At 32.0% G+C, this 19,164-nt stretch overlaps 1 protein-coding gene across 1 annotated transcript in view; it reads left to right on the top strand.

Moving 5' to 3' along the window:
- Positions 1–19,164, top strand: part of LOC129984600 (RING-type E3 ubiquitin-protein ligase PPIL2-like) — a 49,099-nt gene that overhangs the window by 11,058 nt on the left and 18,877 nt on the right. Inside the window, exons 8-12 of the mRNA XM_056094558.1 lie at positions 1,575–1,684; positions 1,884–2,004; positions 11,784–11,980; positions 12,653–12,804; positions 12,888–12,944. Coding sequence (XP_055950533.1) covers positions 1,575–1,684; positions 1,884–2,004; positions 11,784–11,980; positions 12,653–12,804; positions 12,888–12,944 — 637 coding nt within the window. The remainder of the gene's footprint in view (positions 1–1,574; positions 1,685–1,883; positions 2,005–11,783; positions 11,981–12,652; positions 12,805–12,887; positions 12,945–19,164) is intronic.

The following is a 19,164-nucleotide window of genomic DNA, read 5'->3' as shown; positions in this document are numbered from 1 at the left end:
TTGTTTAAAGTTATCACAGAAAATTTCAAAATTTTGCATAATCTTTAATTAAAATTTTATAGATTTTAAAAAAAATTGCTGTATAGTCCTTATTTTGATCCTCGGCTATATGTTTGGATTTGGTAATTCTGAATTAAATGGTTTGTCCTCCAGACTACCAGTAGGGACACACACATATATACATTTTCTTTTTTTTATTAATAAAAATATTTTACTTTCATAATTTGAGGAAAAGAAATGTTAATACAAATTTTCATATTTTTTTTTTTTTTAATTTCATTAGGAATGAGATGTGTTGTTTCACAATTATAATACAATTTTAATTTTATATATATATAATATGATATACAAATTGCTAATTGAAATTAACCTTTTCTGGTTCGAATTAAAACAGGAAGGCATAAAAAGTTATATTCTAGTAATATCAATTGATATAATTGACTTGGGATGGCTTAAAGTGATTGGGAAATTATATTCTTCTGAATTATATTTTCAGTCAATTGTCTTAATATAAATAATTTATGCTAAGTGTTTACAAATTAATACACTTGGATTCTTTTTTCTCCCTCAAACATGTATATGAAATAATCAAAATAAGTTAGAAAATGTTGCATGGTGAACACGTATGGAAAACGGATATTTCGTGTTTTTTAAAGTAGAAAAATTTAGTTTCTTAGTTTGACCAATTTTCTTTGAATGAAGATTCTAATGAAAAGCAAAATTTGCAGTTGATTTTTCGAGAAATTTTTCTTAAATCTGAACTTTTTTCAAAATTTCATATTAAGAAGTTTAAACTGGTTTTTATTTTGTAAATTATAATAAATTGCCTAATCAAAAACTGATAAAAGCTTTATATGGACTTGAAGATTGTTGGCCTAGATATGTAGGCAAAGTCTTGGAATCCTATGTATTGCTATTAGTCCAATTTTTTTAAATTAAGGAATTCAAGAATTTTTGCTTTTTGAATAGAAAATATATCTCAAATGAATAAGATTGCTTTTTCAATTTACTTGACCTGAATAAAATCTGTTGGAGATGTAGTAAACTGTCAAATGCAACATTTCTGTTGAATCCCTGTACCAACTAAGAACTTAAATGCGTACTATTATATTTAATGCGGTCTTTATTTATGTTTCTCACTCAGCCTGAATCCACTAGTTAATTACAGCTTTTACTTTAGCTCAAATGGTGCCATTGACTCAAAGCTTATGAAAGTGTATATCTGTAAAACCACATTAAGTCCATTACATACTTGAATTCCAACAATCGTCAATCACTATGTAATATATTATTAATCTTGTGTTACTTGTCTTTACCTATAGGTAAATCCAAATTTGCATTTGCTTAAAAAATTTTAATCAATACACATAAATTCTCAGATTTATTTGTAAATAAATATAAACTTAAATCTTAAAAAAAATTTAAATTAAGTAATTTTTAGGAAAATTTAACTATTATATAGATTTAAACAAAATTTATAATTATGTTTTTAAAGGTTTTAAAATTTATTTTGCATTTTTTCATTTCCACAATGTCTTATACAAAGTTTTAATTTTTCTGGATTTTTCATTTAGATTCTGAAGCTGATCAGAATGGTGAAAATTATCGTAATTTGAAAAGTGTCAATTCAGTGACTAGAGATGTTCTTGAAGAAATTAAAAGAGAAGCTGCCAATAAAAAAGTGGTATGATTTTTATAATTATTATTCTATGTATTAAATTGTGTAGGTAGAAAGTTTTATTTTCTGATTTAGTTCAATAGCCGAAAAGAGATTATCACTTTTATTATTTTGTTTAAAATACTGCCACTGGAAAAAATAATAGAAACCAGTCCTCTAATTTTCAAAAAAAATTTAATGTAATTTTTATTTAATATTTTGCCAGGAAAAGAAGTCTGATGAAAAAGAAAAAGCTGACAAATTCAATGCTGCTCATTATTCTACTGGTGCTGTTGCTGCAAGCAGTACTTCGACTGCTGTGGATCCATCTACCTTTCATGAAGCAGGTAATTTTATGCAAGCCTGAATTCTGATTTTAGTTTTTTACTCTGTGATAGTGTTTGAAATGTACAAATGAATATCAGTTATATGTCATGTTGCACTTATAAAAGTATATTGATTTAGGTCATCATTTTTTTACTTAAATACTGTGTCTTAAGGAAATTTTAATCTTAAGTCCAGAGAGTTCTTTAAGTCCCAATTTTTTGTTATAAAAGTATGTAATTTTACAATTCTGAAGACAAAATTTGTAGCATATTTACATAAAAATTGGGAATTTCCTGTATAATGAAATGGTATAATTCGAAATATCTGCTTTATAAATAATTGCCACTAGAGCTTTATTAATTCATTTTTTATGAAGTACTTTACATATGTCTCATGAGATTCTCTGAATGTTTGGGATGCTAATCTAACTTCATGAAATGAATTTTATTTACATGTCAATAAAAGCACTGTTTGAAAGTTTTTGAGTTTCATGTGCTTTATTGCAATTTCAACTCAGATATTTATCATATTTATTATAATTGTTCTTGTTTACCCATCCTGTATAACAGATTATTTAAAATTTTCTTTCAAATTGTCTGAAAATAAATTTGAAAAAAAAATCATTAATTTCAAGTATCAAAAGATTTATGTGATGTGAATCATTTAATAATGTTAAAAAAATTGGCAAAAATTAATCACTGCACTAAATGATCATTTTCTTTTTCTGTAAAGACTTCATTTACTATTGCAATGCTATCTTAACCTGCTTCTGAACCATGTGAAAGTCACTTGACTTTACAGTTGTTCTTTATAATATAATAATACCCCCAAATAAATAAAATTTATTTTAACGTGATGTTTTTTTTTTTTTTTTTGTTAAGTAAAAGAATAAAAAAAGTGTCATTGAAAATAAGATATTTTCACTTGACTTATCTACTGAAGTGCCATAGATTTGATTTAGTATTGTAGATTTCAATAAAAATTATTTTAGTTTATGAAATAAAACAATCATAATTTTTATAATTTTATATTATATTTTACTATTATAATTTTTATTTATTTGAAACTATTATAACACTCATTTTATTGTTAGTAAATTTAAAATAATTTAGTGTTGCAATAGTGTTGATTCTAAATCTGGCATTGTTTATGTAAGACTAGCCACCTTTTACATCCAATTTGTTTTCCCAGATTATTGGCTTTTCATGTTGTTAAGCTATTAATATAAATATTTTTTTTAATTTCATCTTATTATTTGAAAAACTGCAAAGCATAAATTTAATTGAATATTGTTACAAATCTGTAATTTTGCTACCCGGCAAGACTAGTGTCATCGTAAGAAAGACCGTTGTAAGATCTGTCCCGTGATTGCTAAGCTTGGCGACGAATTTGGCGAGTTTGGCCACTAAATTGATAATGCTGGAAAGTTCGAGAACTTTCATTATCCATCCACTAAGACCCGAGATACTCTCAGATACGTCCTGATTGCTCAGAAGATTCTAGCCCCGCCTCCCGGAACTATAAAAGACGGGCACTCAGGAATGGGGAGGGGGGGACGGACGGAAAGAGCCCAGTATCGTTTCGTTGCCGGACTTTCCGGTGCGATTTCTTGCCAAGATGGTCGATCCGCCGAATTTAGTTTCTTCTTCAAAATTGGCTTAATAGCGGGATCTTCCAACTGTGCTTTTTGTATCTCACTTGAAGACCAGGGATCCACCGTTGTTTTTGATAAAACTTTCACGGAAATATCCGTTTCCATTCCGAACTTTCTTTCCGCATTCGTGCAATGTTTGCAGCTTTCCCTACAGGGTCTTCGAGAGAGGACATCTGCGTTTCAGTGAGAGATCCCTTTGCTATGCTGGATTTCGAATTCATATTCCAGAAGTCTTTGAATCCAGCGAGCTATCTGACCTTCAGGTTCTTTAAAATTTAAAAGCCATCTCAAGGAAGCATGATCAGCCCGGAGAAGAAATTTCCGTCCATAGAGATAGTGATGGAAATGCTCTACAGACTTTACAATGGCTAGTAATTCTTTACGTGTGACACAATAATTTCTTTCTGGCTTACCCAAGCTCTTGCTGAAGTAAGCGATGACACATTCTTCATTTCCAATCTTCTGGGATAGCACGGCCCCTATTCCTTCATTAATAGCATCCGTATCCAATATAAAATCTTTGTCAGTCCGAGGGTAGGTCTAGACAGGGGAAGTTGTCAAAGCCTGCTTTAAACTGTTGAAAGAGTTATCGCATTCTTCTGTCCAATTAAATTTAGATTTAGCTTCAGTTAACTTGTGTAACGGTCTTGCTATTGTAGAAAATTTTTTTACAAAGTGACGATAATAAGTACACAGCTCAAGGAAACTTCGAAGGTCATGCACTGTCTCTGGTCGAGGCCAATTGACTACTGCCTTAATTTTCTGTGGATCGGTTTTAACTCCCTCTGCTGAAATAACATGTCCGATATAAACTACCTGCTTTTGGAAGAATCGGCATTTCTTAGGGCTTAACTTAAGGTTGGCTTTCTGTAGTCTCTGGAATACTTTCCGAAGGTTATTCAAATGTCCGTCCTACTACTATGATGTTACCTAATATACTAAACAGGCTTCAGACGATAGTCCACGTAATACTGTCTCCATTAGTCTTTCGAATATTGCAGGAGCATTACAAAGTCCGAAAGGCATTACCTTGAATTGCCAAAGGCCTTGTCCGGTGGTGAAGGCCGTCTTTTCTCTATCTTCAGGTCGGATCTCTACCTGCCAGTATCCACTTTTCAAATCCAGCGTCGTGAACCATTTATTTCCGTTCAAAGCATCCAGGGTATCGTCTATTCGCGGTAGAGGATAACTGTCTTTTTTAGTAATTTCGTTCAATTTCCTGTAGTCTACACAGAATCTTGTCGATCCGTCTATCTTTTTGACAAGAACAATAGGCGAAGCCCAAGAATTATTCCTCAATTATTTCGTTGTCAACCATTTCTTCAATTAGTTTCTCTGTTTCTTCCTTCTTTGAAAGGGGCAATCGTTTGGGGTGTTGTTTAATTGGTGGATGGTCACCGGTATCGATTCTATGTTGTGCCATTTTGCACCGGCCAACATCAGAGTCACAGATCGGAAACAAGCTTTGAAATTCATTAAGTAATTTTCTTACATCTCTCTTTTGCTGTTCATCATGTCCTTCAAAATTATCGGAGGATGTGCTCCAGAAAACTCTTGAGGACGAGCGACGATATCCACCACCGGGTCACACGACGCAATAACAGTTCCTTTGTTCACGATCTTGGGTTTATTGTTCAGATTCAATACTCGAACGGGGATGGCTTCCGTCTTGAAATCAACCAGTGAGGCTGCCACAAGCACACCCTTTTGGTAAACTTGACTAGGAAAGTCCGTTACGGCGTATCTGAACGGTGCAGAAACTTCAGAAACCCCCTGGATAAGACATTTAGATCTTGGCGGTATTAAAATTCTCTCCTTGGCCAATACAGAACATGACTTTAATTCTGTACATCGGCTGAAAACAGAGGAATTTCTTCCCCTGCTGTCCGTATCTCGTATCTCTTAAGGTCTACAGTAAAGTTAAATTTTTGAAGGAAATCCAGACCTAGAATACAGGGATCGGTGATGTCAGCAATGTAGATCTTATGTTGAAATTTTCTTGATCCCAATTCAATAGATGCATCTAATTTGCCATGTATTTTCACATTTTCACCTGTAGCAGTCTTTAAAGAAATATTAGGAGCTGTGTAATAAAATTGTTCTTTTAATTTCTGGGCCAAGTCTGTTCTTAAAAGTGTGACATTTGCTCTCGTATCTACCAACATCATACACTGGATGCCGCAAATAAGTCCTTCTAAGTAAAGTCCATTTTTATTTCCACTAAGAGCGGAAACTCTCAATCCTTCTTCAGGGGCTTTATTTAGAAAAGGCAGCCTTCGCCCCGCAAGACGGCCATGAGTTAGTTTCCCTGGTTGGAAACAACCACCGAGCACTCTCTCTGTAAGTGCCCCTTCTTGTTGCACCTCCAGCAAGTCACATTCGGGTTTCGGCGAGGGATGTTATTCTTTTCACCATCACGACTGTTCAGTAACTTTTCCAGCATACTTCAGAGTGATTCAAATTTGTCGTCACTCTTCCTGCCGGCATCATTCTGAATCTCAATCGGTCTGACATATCTGGGACTCCGGGAAACAGTTTTTGCAGCCTCATACTTCATGCTATAAGCTAGAGCTGATTTTAGATCTTTTTCATCCGTTAGCCTCGTTGCAAGCTGTGTGTCTTCGTCTCCGATGGCATCGACGAAATACTGCACTGCTAGGCTTTCCTGAACATCCCGAGGACATTCGGCGTATGCCAGGCTCATTAATCGTTGCACATCCACGGCCAAAACTTGAAGGCTTTCTCCTGCCTCTTGTCGTCTTGTCTTCAGCTCAGTTCTGTAAAATTGGGTTAGATGGCTGTCCCCAAATCTGGATTCCAAGGCTTCTTCAATTGTCATTAGGTCCGTCAGCTTTTCAGATGGAATTCCTTGAGGAACCTCCGCCGCTGATCCTCGAAGAGATGCTACAAATTGGCTGGCTTTTACAACATCTGTCCATCCGTTTGTAGAACTGACAACATCAAATTGGGTTTTAAAAACAGTCCATGATGTCTGTCCATCAAATGTCAATGGTTTGATTGTCGGTCTGGTATACGGGAATTCTGAATTTGGTAGGAACTTGTTTGGTCTGTCGTCGAGTTCACTAAGTCTCCTCTCGAGATTGCCGATCCTCTCCTGAACTGCTTCGATATTGGTTCGAGCCTCGTACTTCACTATTCCAATCTCCCTCTCGACACTCTGGACGTCTTCTTCTATCTTCTCTACGCAACTATTAACGTGATCCTTAATTCCCTTGACTTGACTCTCGACATGCGTCTGAATCTGATCCTTCAACTCCTTTTTGTCTTTCCTCTTTACGTCCTGTCCAGCTTTTATCTCTGTGGTGTCCGAAAGTCCGAAGTTACAACAGAACTGAGAAGGACCTTATACTATTGTCAAGAGAGTAAACGATGTCATCTACAGAGTACGGAGGTCACCGATTGCCAAGCCAAAAGTCATCCACATTAATCGGCTGGCTCCGTACCGGGCCACTGATCATAATTCTATGTAATGAGACTACCCAGGTCGTGCAGTCTTCGAAGGGGGGCGCAGTATTACGAAGTGATAAAAACGTATCCCTGACATGCCGACCTTCGCGACAAAAGTTGGCGACTTGGCGGGAAATTTGGCGACGAAAGGAATCTTCTAGAAGACTCCAGATGGTCCCAACATTATATCGCCGAGACCAGTTTTTTCCTTGAAACTTGGAGAAAGTTCTGGGACTTTCCCAAGATTACGCCACTTCCTGTAAATGACATCACTTCCTGTGGGAAGACTATAAAAAAGCAAGCAGTCGAGACCGAGAGATTTTTTTTGGAGAGGATTAGACAGCAAGCAAGCAAGTTGCTGAACTAATGATTAGCGAATAAATGTGTTGCGATTGATTAGCGGTATTTGTTGTAGAAAATTTTTTGTAACAATATGGTCCACTACAAATTACAATACACGCAAATTAAAAAGTGTATAAATAAAAGTGGAAGGGAAAATCTTACTTTGGAGTTTATACTTGACGAAAAAATTCTGTTTTATTTTAATTTTAGCACTTTCAAAAACACATGATTGAATGTTTTGGTGGATACATTTGAATTTCATCATAACATTTAAAAATTGTTTTATGTTGTGTGTTAAATTAAACAAAAAAATAATGAAAAAAATTGGACAGAAATGAAAGGGATACGATTAAAAAGGTAATTTGAGTTTTAAGGCAAGAAAAATCAGTTTTATGACATAATAGTATATATAAGCGGACAATATAAGCGATTTCCACAGGCAAATCATACACCTATCAGCCGATGGTTATTTTCACGCTTAATTAAATTTCCTGGTTAACACTTATTACCGTTATCTTAATTTCTTTTATATCTTATGTCCCCTATCTGAGTGGTATTTTTGTAATTTAAATCTTCTTCCAGGCATTTGTAATAATATTTTGTAGCTAGATTGCTTAGTGAAGCATTCATTTAAGTGCATCTCTAAAAACAGTGTCATTCATAATTGCATTGGCTTATTCCCAATTATCCCAAAGACTATAAGATAATGGGAGCACATGATTTGGTTTGTGATCACAGTAACAAACTGATTTGAAGATAATGTATAATGAATGATAAGTATTATTCATTCAAAAATTATTTTACCACCCTTTTCCATTATCCAATAATATTACTTATTTTTTTATTATTGCTCACTAACAGTATATTCTGTTTCATGGAATACTGCACTATCTAAATATTCTAAATTATACTATACTATTTTTCATTCAATATACAATACTATTGATATATTGATTTGATATATGGTACTATTATTAATTGACTATTTAATACCTACAATTTGGGATATTTGATAAGCATTTTGTAATGACATGAGCATGTTCTTAAAGAAAACACTTATCTCAAATAAAATGCTGCACTCAGACTTTTCTTTTGAAATTCTATTTAAATTCAAATCAAAAGCACAACCATCATTCTCCCTCCGCCACACAAGCTCATCTCAATAATATTATTTTTAAAAAAACAAAAAACCATAACCTTCAATGGCAGCGGCGAATCTTGCCAATCGTTTACGCAGACGTCGCCAATGGCTATGTGGCGAGTTTGCGATGCGCGAGGATTGAACCTGGGACCTTGTGGTAAGCAGTCCAGTAACATGACCACAATACAAAAGCAATTGCTCGGGTAGCGTAGTTGTTAACTGGCTTATAAGCTTTCACCACAGCTACTAACCATCACACATTTTATCCTCAATTTTGAGAGAAAAAATCTATCAGAAAATGAATCTTTAAAAGAAATGACTGAATTTCATGAAACATGAAAAGGAAATATCTAATTCTTTGAAATGAGTAAAGACTTGTAATACAATTTGATAGTAGAAAGTAAAGTTCTCAATTCAAGTAGAACTTTCAGTCTTCTATTCAACTTTTTTTTTTTTTTCTGATATCACACCTGCCTAAAGAAATTTAAATAAACAGTACGATCTGATAAAATAATTTTTATCTGACTGTTGGTAATCATAAATCATCATTAACCACTGAAACAAATTCTGATTTATTCAAATTGGTGCTCTTCTAACATGTCATATTAAGTTAACCATTGTCAACTCCATCAATCCCTAAGGGCTTATGAATGACTAGTCTTCATTTCGATATAATAGACCAAAATATACATATATACAGTGGCTCCCAAAATTGAGTATACACTATACTCTTTCTTCTTTAATTTTTTTTTTTTTTAATCTTAGCATTCCTATTTATGGTTAATATTTATAAGAACGACAAAATATATATTAACAAACATATTAGGCTAAAAAACAAAACGGAGGAATCACTAATATTTTTATTACAGTAATTTTTATGTCAAAGTTACAAATTCCAAAGTCACAAAATTGTGTATACAACTAGCAAAATCTGTAAACAAACAGAGAAAAAGATAAATTTAGATTTTGTTTCATATCTTTTTGCATTTAGAACAGCTTGTAAATGGTGTGGCATTGAATTGTCAAGAATTAGAGTTGTTTTGCCGGATATTTTCGACCATTCTTCTTGTAATACTCTTTTTAAGTGTTCCTTGCCCCTAATATTGTGTTTTTGAACTGATTTTCGTAATTGTGCCCACAAATTTTCAATCACATTGAGATCTGGAGATTGAGGAGGGGTGTGCAATTGCAATTTACAATTATACAACAATCATAACTTAACTATTTTAGCTTTATGCTTCGGGTCATTATCTAGTTGAAACAGAAAACTTGACCCTAAACCCAAATTATGGGCACTTTGTTTTAAATTGTTCTTCAATATATCCAAATATTTGATTTTGCCCATGATTCCATCAATGAAAACTAAATTTCCCACTCCTTTTGCAGACACACAGCCCCATACAAGAAGTGAACCACCTCCAAACATAACATCAACCGTCACTACCAAAAACCTTGAAATTACTTCGCCACTGAATATTACTTGATTCCAGAAGTCCGGAGGTTTTGAAATATGACTTTTAGCAAATGAAATTCTTTTCTCTCTATTTACTTTGGAAATGAATGGTTTTGTTCTGGCTATGCGACCATTATAATTTGCTTTTCAGATTAGTCTTCGAATTGTTTCTGCAGAAACACACTTTCCAATTGTTCTTGAAGTAAATGTAGCAATTTTTGTAGCATTCACCTTAGGATTGTTTGCTACCTCTTGAATAACTCTTCTCTTGGTCGTGACACTGAGGATTTCTTTCCTTCCTCTTCCAGCTTATTAACAATTTGGCTATACATTTTATACTTCTGGATAATTTTTTGAACGCATCCGTGATTGCATTGAATATTTTTTGCAATTTCTCATAGAGATTTACCATCTTCAGAAAATCGAATAACAAGTTTCCGAATTTCAACATTTGTTTCATTTCTGGAGCTCATTATGATAACCAAAACGTTTGTTTTCACTTGGAAATCAATGATTGCCAATTAAAGTAACAAAACTATTTTACTTATTCATTTGAAAATAAATAATAGTAGTCAAGTCGCATATTTTATAAGGTGTATACTCAATTTTGTGACTTTGGAATTTGTAACTTTGACAAAAATTACTGTAATAAAAATATTGATTTCTCCGTTTTGTTTTTTAGCCTAATACTTTTGTTAATGTATATTTTGTCATTCTTATAAATATTAGTCATAAATAGGAATGTTAATATCAAAAAGAATAAAATTAAAGAAGAAAGAGTATAGTGTATACTCAATTTTGGGAGTCACTGTATATCAATAAATCAACCATAGATGATTTGAGATAAATTACTTCCTCCAACTCCATAACCTCAATTTTTTATTGAAAGAAATCAAAACAATCATTTTCAGATTCTTCCTTCGTCATTTCATTTTTTCCCCCTTATTTGATATCAGGTTTCTTGTTTTCTTCTCTACTTGACATAAAACTGCATCATATAGTTACTGATAACCTACTTCAATTTGGGAAAATTAATATGTAAGCCATATGTTAGATTCTTTAAAAATGTCCATCATTAATTTGGCAAATAATGAACATTATTGATGTAGGAAGGGATTCTATGGTATTCCTAGATTTTTTTATCACATGATAAATTTTTCCAAATGTCTGAAAAATATTAATTTTTTTGTTATTTTAAAAACTATTAATATTTACCCCATTCTGAATATTTTCAAGGATAATTGGGAAAACCATTTTGTTTCCCATAAGAAAGACTAAAAATGAAAATTGAATTTTACCCATAATTGTTTTATCTTATTGATTCAAGAAATATATAACTTTATAATTTACTTTGTTAAAAAAAAAAACGATGCAAGAATAACCTTTAGAATAGTTTTGATTTCAATTTCTTGAATGCATTTGAAAGTAAAGTAAATCAATGTTTGAAAATAATACTAAACAGAAGAGGAATGTTTTGTTCATCTTCCTTTAAACTGTCTTGAAGAAGACACATGTTCTTGTCTCTAAGGCTTTGTCAGTGTGTACTATAATCATTGTTCCCAATTACCCTTTCTGATCATAATATACAAATAGAATATGAAAACATTTCTCCTTCCTTCCATCTGTCATCTAAGATTGTTGAAGTACATTGTAAAATATATTTATATAAAATAATTGTTAATAATTAACTACAAAAGGATCTAGTATTATTAATCTTTATCTTCCCCACCCTTCTTTATAGCTATATTGGATGATGATATTGTAAGATATTCTAAAGTAAAAAAGAAAGGATATCTGCAGATAGTCACAAATTTAGGACCATTGAATATAGAACTGCATTGTGACATGACTTCTAAAACTTGTGAAAATTTTATAAAGTTAAGTAAAAGTGGATATTATGATAATACAATTTTTCACAGATCAATAAAGAATTTCATGGTAAGTTATTTTCTTGTATATCATTTTTCTTCTTATATTCACTTTCTTAATGTCAGTAATTTTGATTTATAGAGGGAATATACGTCATCTAATGAACATGAACTTAAAAATTAAATGTCCTACGTCTAAACTAATTATAAATAATATAATTCTAAAATTTTGTTTTCAGTGGTGTTTAAAAAATTTCCTTTTCTAATTTGAATGCAGAGTCTCTTTTGTGGAGAGTGATAATGTAAAATGAGAAAATTGATTTTAAAATATTATATTGTTAAATTTGCACGATTTTTTTTTGTTGTTGTTAAAATTTTTACACCATATTGTAAATTAATAATCCTAGTCTTATTAAATTTATTTTCAAAATGCTGGTGATATTTTAAAAATTTTATTTATTCAAAATTTCTTTGTTTAAAAAATAAGCAAAGTAAGTTTTACTTTTAATAAAATAATTAAAACTCAAATTTTTATATTTAGATTTTAGGTTAAACAATTCTGCATATTTAAGGTTAAACAAAAGGTTAGGTTAAACAAAAACATATTAAAGCTAGATTTAAAAACTGATATATTCTGTGCATGGTTTATGCAAGCTTTTTTAAGGTATTGATCAAATTAATCATAGTAAATAATTTTTAATAAAGGATTTAATTTAAAGTTTATGACTGATTTTGATTAAAGATCCAGGGAGGTGACCCCACTGGAACAGGCTCTGGTGGAGAGTCTGCATGGAAAAAACCATTTAAAGATGAATTCAAACCAAATCTGAGTCATCAGGGAAGAGGTATACTCAGTATGGCAAATTCAGGACCAAACACAAATAAATCTCAGTTGTAAGCATTTCTTAATATTTTATCATTGAAAATGAAATATAGCATTTATTTCAAATATAATGATCTTTTTGTCTTTTTTTTAGCTTTATTACCTACAGATCATGTCAACATTTGGATAAGAAGCATTCTATTTTTGGACGGTAATAATTAAATTCTTTATATTATACTTACATTTATTATTATTATTCATTTGTAATTTTATAATTCATGTAAGTCCAAACTTAAAATAATCTTATTATTGCTTTAAAACTGTAGTCAGTGTATGCATTTTTGATACAGTTTGATATCTTTATATATGAAATATGTATGTGCTTCTTTTCTGATGTATTTCTTTTTTTTTTTTTTTAATGAATTGTCGATTATTTTTTCATAAATCAAAAAATTTCAGCATTACAGAAATAAGAATTGTAATAATAAGAACAGCATTTCCATATTTATTATTAAAATGATTTTTTTCCCTCAAATAAATTATTGTTTCCAAAAGGATTGTGGAAAGAAAAACAAGTCTCGCTAAGCTTTTATCTATTTGACGATTCCAAAATGGCAAAATTGGTAGACTATTTCTGTTGGTTATGTTCTTGTAGGAAACGATAATCAGAAGCGTATCAGCTGGTCCCTGGAATGTGTGACAGAACTCATCCCAGGAAAAGAGGGAATTACTAGACTCATGAGACTTAAAACAGCTCGTGGAGAAATACTAAAATCGATTCAACAACTGTTTCCGTTGGAGATAACTTATGATGTGGCTGAGGATGTCAAAGCTAATGTGCAACAAGAGCAAGTTACTCCTGAAGTGTAACAAGAGCCATCTACTCATGAGGTGTCGCAGGCACAAGTATTAGATCCTGAAGGTCCCATTTCAGAAACTGTTAAAACTCGGTCTGGAAGAATTGTCCATGGACCAAAAAGACTCGATTTATGACTTTGAGACTCGTTGAGTTGCGAACTCTCCCAACTCAAGGTGGGAGGATGTACAAAACTGACTGGTTACGAGATTATTTTTTAAACTTTGTTGTATCTTTCTTGTATCTGGCATTTTTTTTTTTTTTTATGACTACTTCTGTTTTAAATTCTATGTTTTGTGTGTGTTGTAGTTTTAGATGTTCGTGAATGTAATTAGATGTCGTTAAAGTAGATTGAAAGCTTTAGTAAGTTTTTGAAGAGCATTGAGTTTTATATACTACATCACATGAGTATTGAAAATTAGGAATACTGATCCATAATAGAGTTTGGAGATCAATATCCGACAAAAATTTATTTCAAAAGCAGCAATGCTTGCTGATAATCAGTTCTTAAAAGTACTTTTATATATTGTTCATACTTGGTTTTTTTTTTTTGTTGTTGTTGTTTTGTGTGTGTGTGTGTAAGTTTGTTGAACAATGGTGTACGTTAGATTTCAAAATATAGAGTACTTGCCACATTTCGATCCTTGTTGGAGTGTTTTTTTCATAACATTAATCCCCGTCAGAATCATCAGTGTTTAATCTTATTCACCAAACATGTTGGCTTGACAAATTTCATGAAAAAAACATGTTGACTTGAAAAAGAAAAGTGCGACAGTTACTGAAGTGTCTTTGTCTTTTTGCATACCATCAGAGAATTAAATAACAATTGAACCTTATAATTTTTCACTGAAATCTCACTGAGTAAAGTATTTCTGATCATAGCAGCTGATATCCAATTCCAGAAGTTGTTTATTTAGCCAAGTCATTTGCATAAAAAAAAAAAAAATTTGGAAAGATAATTTTGGCTTGACATGGCCTGGGAAACTGTGCTTTCATCCGAATTAAGCACATCTTTTGGTGTGTAGGATGAAATAATTATTGGTTACTTTTTCGAAGCAATGATCTGCAGTTGCTTTAACAACTAACTTATTTTTCATGAAAAAAAAGCGTGAAAACTGAACTCACTGTCTTTGGCAAAAAAATTTTTTTGACACCTTTTTTCGTCAAATCTGTTTTTTGGTGTATTAGAAGGCGGTATTTAGAACATCACATTCTCATACAGTTTGTAATCTAAAATGTCAAGACTTTTTCGTTTTCGCCTCATCTATTTCGCTTACAGCCTGTGTTTTTATTTCCTTTTGCTGGTCTCAATCAATCATCACAATGTTTCAAAATTTCACAAAGTGCAGGGTGCGTAGCGTCATGAAAAGTGCTTAAATTTGAAAATCGTTTACCTTAAATACCGTAACAGTGCTTAATTTTGAAAGAAAAAACAAGTTGCTTAAAGGTGCTTGATTTTCTAGGAATATTCTTTCTTTCATTTCATTTCTCTTTTTTTTTATTCCCCCAGTCGTGGAAGTGATAATCGAAAACCGACATAAATCATTACCGGAAGTCTCAATAAAGAAAACTAAGGAATTCCGAGAAAAAATCCAATATATATGTGTGTGTGTAATGATATTTTAAACTCTTAATTTAATCCAAATTAATTTCCAAAACTTTATCTTAATTGAGCCCATCGTAACTTCATTCTAAAAAATTCTCTTATTCCGTGATCCAATTCCACTTTCGGTTTAATCAATCCCTTTGTAAAAATAACGCGCCATCAATGCTACGTATCAAATGAAAGTGATACTTTTGCCCTTGAAATGGTGTCAAAGGTCACACGTGTATTGAATTGGCGCCTGGCCAGAAATCCTATGTTATATAAGATTAGTGATCGTTTGTTATTCCCTTTTTGCCTTCTGCTTTTGTGATCGCCGCGCCTTCTTGCAAATAATCATGTTTGCCTCCAGAGAGAGAATGAAGCGGATTTAAAAATGCCAAGTCTCTTCGCTGCTTCGAACCTGTATCCTGCTTCAGCCAAAATATGTTACATATTATTTAGCCGACAGGATTAGAAAAATGCATTACATACATATATATATATATATATATATATATATATTCCGCCAGACATTGAATTGATAATCTAAAACGGTCATATAAATCTTGTTTACCGGAAGTTTCAATAAAAAAAACAGACAAATTCCAAGAAAGAGTCCTCTTTTTTTTTTTTTTTTTTTTTAAATTCTGCCATACATTCAATTGGTAATCGGAAATAATCATAAATCTACGTTTACCGAAAGTAAAAATAACGAAAACTGACGAATTTTGGAAGGAATCCATGGGTTTCAAACATATTAAGATAGCGTTTAATGACTTTTTCTTTCCTATGCCCCCCTCTCTCTTTTTTCAACAATAAACACAACCTATACTGAAATATTGTAATGGTTATCACAAATGTAAAGTACGAAATATAAACTGTGTCAAACTGTTTCGATTTGAAAAATTTTCGAACTTCTTAATTTTTATTATTTTAAATGGTGAAGGATTTATTTTAGTTATGCGTAGTAAGTGTATGTTAAACCCGTTATGAGTTATTAAAGAATATTCAAATTGGCCCCGATTGACAGGAAATAAGAATAAAGCAAAATTACAGCCTTTATTGTATAATACACGATGCTGTGCACAAATGCTTAAAAAATGTGTTGGCCAGTATATACATGCATGTACAAAGGTGCTTAATTTTTCTGGCTAAGGTGTTTAAAAGTGCTTGCTTTTTGCATCTACTTCTCATTACGCACCCTGAAGTGGCGAAGTCGTCAACCACATCACCATACCCGAATTTTACGTTGACATTTTTGCAAACGTTAGTATTTTTTAAAAAATTTCGATTAAACTTATAATGCTCAAACGCATCTCTTTCGCAAACAAACGAATGAGTTAGATTCTTTCTTTCTGTGAACGAATAAATTAAACTTTTTCGTGCACGAATGGTTTGGTTGTTTCATTTATTGTTTGTGAGTCATTACAATTACAGTCGCTCCAAGCCAAATTCGGACATCAAAGAAAATCTACTAATTAAGTAAAAAAATTTTAAATAAAAATGATTAGCAAAATAATTAAATGCATTTTCAATAATATATTTACTGCAGTATTAAAAACAGATAACAAAACATATAAATTATTACATTGTAATCAGAAATTATGGTAAAAAACAAAAAAAAAATTAACGCACAAGCCAAACTCGGACGGCTAAGATTTTTAAAACTAGTTAATATTTCAAATAAATTAATATTTTGTATGTAATCCTTTGTTTTTTATAACCATTTTAAGCATAGATCGCACCAATTTTTCACAAAAATTAGGCTGAATATTGTCCCATTCTTGCAATAATACTCTTTACAACTCAGTTGTACTTGAAACAGCGTGTTCCCGGACTTTTTTGGTAAGATGATCCCACAAATTCTCGATGGGATTTATGTCTGGGCTTTGGGGTGGTGTTTCCATGACGTGAGGACAATTATATAGGAGCCAGGAACGCACTCTATAAGCTTTATGCTTGGGATCATTATCCTGATAAAATCTGAAGTTATTGCCAAGCGAAAGTTTTTGCACATATAGTGGCAAATTTGTTTTTAAAATGTCAAGGTATACATTCTGATCCATTCTCCCTTCAATGAAATGCTAAGTTCCTGGGCCAGCAGCTGAAAATGATCCCCAGACCATTACTAATCCGCCATTATGCTTCACAGTTGGTTTCAAGTTTTTTCTACGCAATTCCTCGTTCGATTTTCTCCAAACATATGGCTTGCCATCTGATCTAAATATATTGAATTTGCTCTCGTCAGTGAATAATACTTGTTTCCAGCAAAAAAAAATCCTTGTTTTCATGCTCCTTTGCGAATTCACGTCTTACTTTTTGATTTCGCTTACTTATGAAAGGCTTTTGTCTGGTTTTTCTTCCATTGAGATTTTTCTTATGGAGCACATTTCTAATTGCTGATGGACTAGCTTTTTTCCCTAATTCATTTTCAGCAATAATAGCTAGCTTTGGAGCGCTAAGGAAGGGATTTACTTTCACTTTTCTCACTAAATATCGCTCATCTGCTTCGGTGAAAATCTTATGGGCTTTTTTAGGCGTATTTTCCACCTGATTATTGGTTTTGTAGCGTTTTATGATGTCGTGAACCGTGGGAATGACTTCTTTTGACAATCTCCGATATTTCTCGCACAGACTTTCCATCTTCAGTATGCTTAATAATCAATTTCCTTAACTCTATGCTCGTTTGGTCCCTTTGAAATTTTCAATAAATTAAGTTTTTTTCTGCAATAAATGAAAAAACGTCAAATCGAGAATTCCGCTGAACAACTACAATGTTTTTCATGAAGTTGTCTACAATTTTCACTCAGGGTTGCAATTATTTGGCGCTTTATTGTCAGATGTCCGAGTTTGGCTTGCGCTCTCTTTCTTCCGCAATTTTATTTTTATCTCTAAATTTGTCATTATAATTTATGAATTAGCGTTAATTGGTTTGTTTTTAATAGAGCAATAAATTCACTATTAGAAAACCATCCTTAGTTTTTTTTAATTCCTTTTAGTCAAAGTATTTTTGCAAAACAAGATTTTTTTCTATGGTGTCTGAGTTTGGCTTGGAGCGACTGTATATCACTGACCAAGCAGGTACTTTACAATTGTATTGAGTATACACAGAAGCTATAGTTGTAGAAAAATGTGGAGATGCATTAGCAGTTAATTCTCGGAAATTATTTTTAATTGAAGTTGGATGTTATCACAAACATCGTTGATGTGACTATTTAGTCTTCGTATCTCCTCTTCTTTTTTTCCGATTTCATTTTGGATTATTGAGCGAAAGAGAAAGGAATCAAATTTGTAATTTTGATTGTTTTTCTATTATTCTGTTGCTTTAGATGGCAATTTGAATTTTTTTTAAAGGGGTGTTTTTTGTGAACGGAAGCTTACATTCTGCCATATAAATAAATACTTTTTACATTGTAGCGGTACTTATTAGTAGGAGATATCAAGCACATTTTTAGGGTTGGTCCCATAAAAAGTACTCTCGTATCATCTATTATTATTAATTATACTAGTACTTCGTTTTTTGAGATACTGAATACAATATGTTGAATTAATAAACCCTTAATATTGAATTAATAAAATCTTATTATTAAAAGGAGCTAAGGTAGTGGTGTACCCATAAGTTAATTCTGGGGATGCATTTCATATTGCCATAAAAGAAGTAACTTCTTTATATTAAAATTATTCATTGATAAAAAAAAAACTAATGAATACTATATATATATATATATATTAATTGGCAAGACTTGGTACAAAGAAAATGTTCCTGTTGCAAGAAACGTTTAAAGCATTTCTCTAATGCTTGCTTGAATAAGATGTAATGCTAAGATTATTGATTCAGATTATTGTAACCATGGTTGAAAGGTTTTGTATTGATGTAAAACCTACTGAGGAAAGTAATGATCTATGTTCGAAATATCCATTTTGTCTATTATTATTACAGAAATATGCCTTAAAGTTGTAATGCGATTCTACATAGTTCTTTTAAGCTTA

The sequence above is a fragment of the Argiope bruennichi genome, chromosome 1 (genome assembly GCF_947563725.1).
Source record: "Argiope bruennichi chromosome 1, qqArgBrue1.1, whole genome shotgun sequence".
In the NCBI taxonomy this organism is placed as follows: Eukaryota; Metazoa; Arthropoda; class Arachnida; order Araneae; family Araneidae; genus Argiope; species Argiope bruennichi.
This window is presented reverse-complemented; position numbering and strand designations above follow the sequence as displayed.